The 5,068-nt window shown below is 46.2% G+C and overlaps 1 protein-coding gene across 1 annotated transcript in view; it reads left to right on the forward strand.

Annotated features, from left to right (window-relative positions):
- Positions 1-306: 306 nt before the first annotated feature.
- The window catches only part of LOC106814359, a 24,496-nt gene continuing 19,734 nt past the window's right edge, over positions 307-5,068 (forward strand). The window contains exons 1-4 of the mRNA XM_014818672.1: positions 307-542; positions 1,266-1,403; positions 1,904-1,952; positions 2,828-3,006. Of these exons, the coding sequence (XP_014674158.1) occupies positions 495-542; positions 1,266-1,403; positions 1,904-1,952; positions 2,828-3,006 (414 nt within the window). The 5' untranslated portion in view covers positions 307-494. The remainder of the gene's footprint in view (positions 543-1,265; positions 1,404-1,903; positions 1,953-2,827; positions 3,007-5,068) is intronic.

Here is a 5,068-nt window from a genome sequence, read left to right on the forward strand (position 1 = left end):
ATTACCTATGGTAGTGGTCAACTCGAAAGCTTATTGCTACTTTGACCACTACGCACATTCACCTATTCACGCACATACGCACATTCACATTCCTATCGATTCTATAATATTATTTATTTCTCTCTCTTTTTACTACTATCAGAAATTATCTGTACAAATGAATGAAAAGTGCAAAATAAAATGAATCTGAATCTGAATCTACAGCTTCTTGCCTCTACATTCGATGTAGTTATCATTTTCGGTACCAGGCGTCAGCACTAGCCGATACACACCGTACGCCCCCAGTCGGCATTCAACAACGCAGCAGTCACCACCTGTGATGTTTACCTGTGGAGTTGTGTGTTAACGTTTGCACCTGTCCCACAGCTATATTATAGTGTCTGTGTTTATCATGTAGTCATAGTTACTGATGACAGTCGAGGAGTTGCATGTTTGCCAGCATATGATCAGGATTGTCCGTGCTAGTCTTCCAGAACAAGTAATGCCACGTTATAATGACCGGGAAAGTGCAGAAGTGTATTGTTGACATAGCTGTTCATGCTGTAAGTATTGCTCATAGGGTCTATGTCCCCCAGGGTACTGCCGGAACGTACCATGGGTACGGTCCGGTATACCGGAACGTACCCTGGTACTATCTAATATGCCGAACCGTACCTCGCCTACTCCACTAACGAGTCTAGGGAGTCGCCTACGCCTACTCCCTAACACTAACCCTAACCATATCAAATAGTGACCAGGGTACGTTCCGGTATACCGGACCGTACCCAGGGTACGTTCCGGCAGTACCCCGGGGGACATAGACCCTCTCAGCGTAAGTATTCATTGGTACAATAGTAGTATTCATTGGTAGCTACGTATATACGTATACACGTAACACAGTAAACTGTGAAGTAATATATTAATATTATTATTATACTCTCAGTCATCCCCAGTGGCAGTGTCACTGCCAGTAGTAGGCAGTACAACAGAGCAGGTTATTTTCATGATAGACACTGTGACTATATCTGCTGGTTAGTTGATAGACTATCTATACTCTATCTATAGCTCTACACAACATATGTTGTCAGAGAACTGTGTTACGGAAAATATCGGGACAGATGCCACATAACAGCCTAACACCCAGCGTTATATGCGCACTTACTGCTCTTACCTTATCTTATATATCTACTGCACCTCTCTGGGCTCTACCATAGGTTGTGTCAGAACCCAGGGCAGTACAGTATCGAGTTGGGAGCATGATTATCTGACTCAGCTGCATGCTTCAGGTAACCTGCCCAGGTGTGTGGCTCCCCAAAGCCGGAGATGTCTACCTGCATTTGCACCTGTGGGGCGACCACGCGCAGACGAAGTTCTTCCCGGCTGCTTTCCCACTGTTCTTTCACGATAAACTCAGGTTTGAAAAGGTGAGATTGTTGCCGTATATAGTGACAGAGCTTTATGTAATACGTGTCTAGTAGTACGCTTTCTCCAAATTGCTATTATATAGCAACAGAGCTTTTTGTCAGACTAGTCTATATGTAAGCTTTCTCTGAATTGCTGTTATATAATATAGCATCAGAGCTTTTCATAAGATTTTAGTTGGGGGATACACGTCCTCTGCCAATGTAATGACAGCTAGGCTGCACTTGGGCAAGAGATAACACCTGGTATAGCCTCTATCATGCAGATTCACAACATTTGTCAACATGTACAGCATTAGACATAATAGCACTTATTGCCCGTACTTATTGCCAACAAGCTGACATGATATATGTGTCATGGCGATGTAATGGGCAAGTAGTGAAAAACACTAAACATAGGAAGCAATTGCCAGTATGGTATTGATCATTCTTCGTCTGCCAATGGATATAGTTTGCCTATAGTGACCTAAAGTGCCTTTACATGAGAACTTTGCATTCCTTAGGTGTTCCAGACATGTGTGGACCCTGCAGATTTAGCGACGGAACTCGAAGGTAACCTATATATATACCACTCACAAGCAAATGACACTCTGCCTACGTTCATATCCACTTTTATGACATTCGTTAAAAGCCAAGATACTTCGGTATTTAGAAGAGGAATATCTTTTAGAGAATTTTGATTAAAGGAGGTGCTAGTTAAAGTGTCAAGGGAGACCGACTAAGTTTTTGAGGTGTGCCCTTTGCAAGGTGGTTCAACTGATGTTTATCACAGTAGCTGCCCTCTTCAACTAATGTTTGCCATTCTGGCACCCTCTCCTCCTAACGTTTACGATGGAGTCCTCTCCAAATAACATATGTGGACAGTCGCACCCTGTGCAAAGAAATACAACTAACGTTTGTCAGGGTGGCGCCCTCTTCAACTAATGTTTGCTACAGTGGCGCCCTCTCCACCTAACATTTCTCTTGATGAAAACCTCTCCAACTAATGTTTGTCCCGTTGTCGCTCCCTGCCAGCTGCTCTAACTGATGTTTATCATAGGGGCGCCCTCTGCTAGTTGCTCTAAATGACGTTCATTGTAGTGGCGCCCTCTGCCAGCTGCTCTAAATGACGTTCATCGTAGTGGCACCCTCTGTTAGCGCCTCTAACTGACGTTCATTGTAGTGGCGCCCTCTGCTAGCTGCTTTAACTGACGTTCATTGTAGTGGCGCCCTCTGCTAGCTGCTTTAACTGACGTTGATTGTAGTGGCGCCCTCTGTCAGCTGCTCTAACTAACATTCATCGTAGTGGCGCCCCCTGCCAGCTGGTTTAACTGACGTTCATCTTAGTGGCGCCCTCTGCTAGCGGCTCTAACTGATGTTCATCATAGTGGCGCCCTCTGCCAGCTGCTCTAACTGACGTTCATTGTAGTGGCGCCCTCTGTCCGCAGACTGCTTGATGGTGATTGAGCTGAAGCAGGTGAGCGAGGAGGGGGATCCGGGGGAGCCGACGGTGCTGGCGCGCTACGAGGAGTCGGCGCGAACCTTCCTCTTCCCGCCGCCGCGCCTTTCCTCACCGTATCCCGACCAGGATCGCGAGGTGCTGCTCAACCGGACCGGAGAGTTCCCGGTGAGTGCCGGTTGCCCTGGCGACAGGGCGAGGTCGAGAGAAGACTAGTTCGGTGCATGTACTTGTGATAATAATAATAAAAATAATGGTAATCATAATCATAATATTATTGTTGTTATTATTATTGTTTATAATGATAATAATAATTATATATATAGTTACCTTGTGGAATCCGGGCGGCAGAAGTTTGATGAAGTCATCGGGTGACACAGGTTAAAATATTCATTTGTTTATTATTATAGGAGATGTTAGTGATTTCTAATATAATATTTCTGTGTGTAATATCGTAAGGAAAATAACTGATTAGTTATTATCAAGAGTACATAATAGAGATCTCTATTATGTACTCTTGTTATTATATAGTAGGTAGACTAATTGGTCAGTTATCATGTTGTGGTACTAGGACTGTTACTAGGAATAGTTGTTGGTTATCCATTATGGAATGAACATATCCATACTCTAGATATGCTCATGGCGGGTGTAGGTATGTTAATGGTTATAGTCATCAGAGGTAAATCTCCATGTAGCAAGAGCATGCTCGTATATCATATACACACTTACGACAGCTTCATTAAAATCCTAGTATGGCACACATTCATTAGCAGTACTACTAATTTTGAAGGAAAAATATAATACAGCCATATATTCCCGTGTAGCTTGTTCACTTTAACTTGTGTATATATAACTAATTCAGATGTGTTAAAAATACTATTTTGGCTAGTGAGGAATATTGTCATACTCAGATTAACCCAGCCTAACGAGTTACAACCCAACCTCTCTCTCTCTCTCTCTCTCTCTCTCTCTCTCTCTCTCTCTCTCTCTCTCTCTCTCTCTCTACTCTCTACTCTCTCGTCTCTCTCTCTCTCTCTCTCTCTCTCTCTCTCTCTCTCTCTCTCTCTATCGATCTCGCTCTCCCTCGCGCTGTCTCTCCCTCTCTCTCTTTCTCTCTCACGCGTGCAGCCCTCCTGCCTCCCGACAGGAACCCGCGTGGCGAGTGTGAGCGCGTCCTCCCTCTATGGGAACACATGTCACGCATACGTACGCCTGCGGCGCTGCGCACAGCCGCCGAAATGCGTTTCCGAACCCGAGAGCTTTCCGCCCAAAAACAGAAATTAGGCGCCGCTGCAATTACGGCTTCGATCGCAGCCAATTGTGATGTCGTGGGCTATTGACGTCATACCCACGCTCCCGGCGCACGCGCATCACGGCGAGCGCACGCACATCCATCACGTAAATGCAGTAAACTATTAACCCTAGCAGATCGCGCCTGCTAGTCCGAGAGTTGAGTCGATTTCGGAGGTTGTAGGGACGGTCGCCGGGTCACCGAGGAGACGACGGTTTCAATCTGATTATTAGAGCGGTTCTTTTGTGTCGGAGTCGCGCTGCGCAGGAGCGCATCCCCAAATCACACACGCTCGCACGCACGCGCGTACACACACGCACCCAATCCCGCGCACGTATAATCGGGTTGCATCTCATCGGATACGGTCACGTAGCCCCGCATTGTTGCTGTTAGGCCTCCCTATTCCCGCGGCCGTTCCCCGCAGCTTAAGGCAGCGATGAATTAGCAATCAACAAGCGACGATTACTTAGCAAAAGAAAAGCGTTGCTAAATTATTAAACGCTCGCGCGGCGAAGTCCCGTGCGGTGCGATTTCAACATGGACAGCAGCCGCCGTGATTGCGTTGTGCACTAGTAATTAGACTGGACTCGTGGGTCTGAGTTAGCCGCTAGCGACTCGGAAATTCGTAGAGAGAGAGAGAAAGCGAGCGCGAGAGTGAGAGAGGAGAGAGCGAGAGAGAGAGAGGGCGAAAAAAAGAGAAAGCAAGCCAGAGGGAATTATAGAGGCAGAGAAAAAGAGAGCGCGCGAGAAAGAGAACACGAGAAGAGAGAGAGAGAGAGAGAGAGAGAGAGAGAGAGAGAAGAGAGAGAGAGAGAGAGAGAGAGAGAGAGAGAGAGAGAGAGAGAGAGAGAGAGAGAGAGAGAAGAAGAAGAAGAAGAGAGAGAGAGAGAGAGAGTAGTAGTAGAGACGAGTAGAGTAACGTAGACGAACGTACGTAAG

This window comes from Priapulus caudatus, unplaced genomic scaffold (assembly GCF_000485595.1).
Source record: "Priapulus caudatus unplaced genomic scaffold, Priapulus_caudatus-5.0.1 Scaffold911, whole genome shotgun sequence".
Lineage (NCBI taxonomy): Eukaryota > Metazoa > Priapulida > Priapulimorpha > Priapulimorphida > Priapulidae > Priapulus > Priapulus caudatus.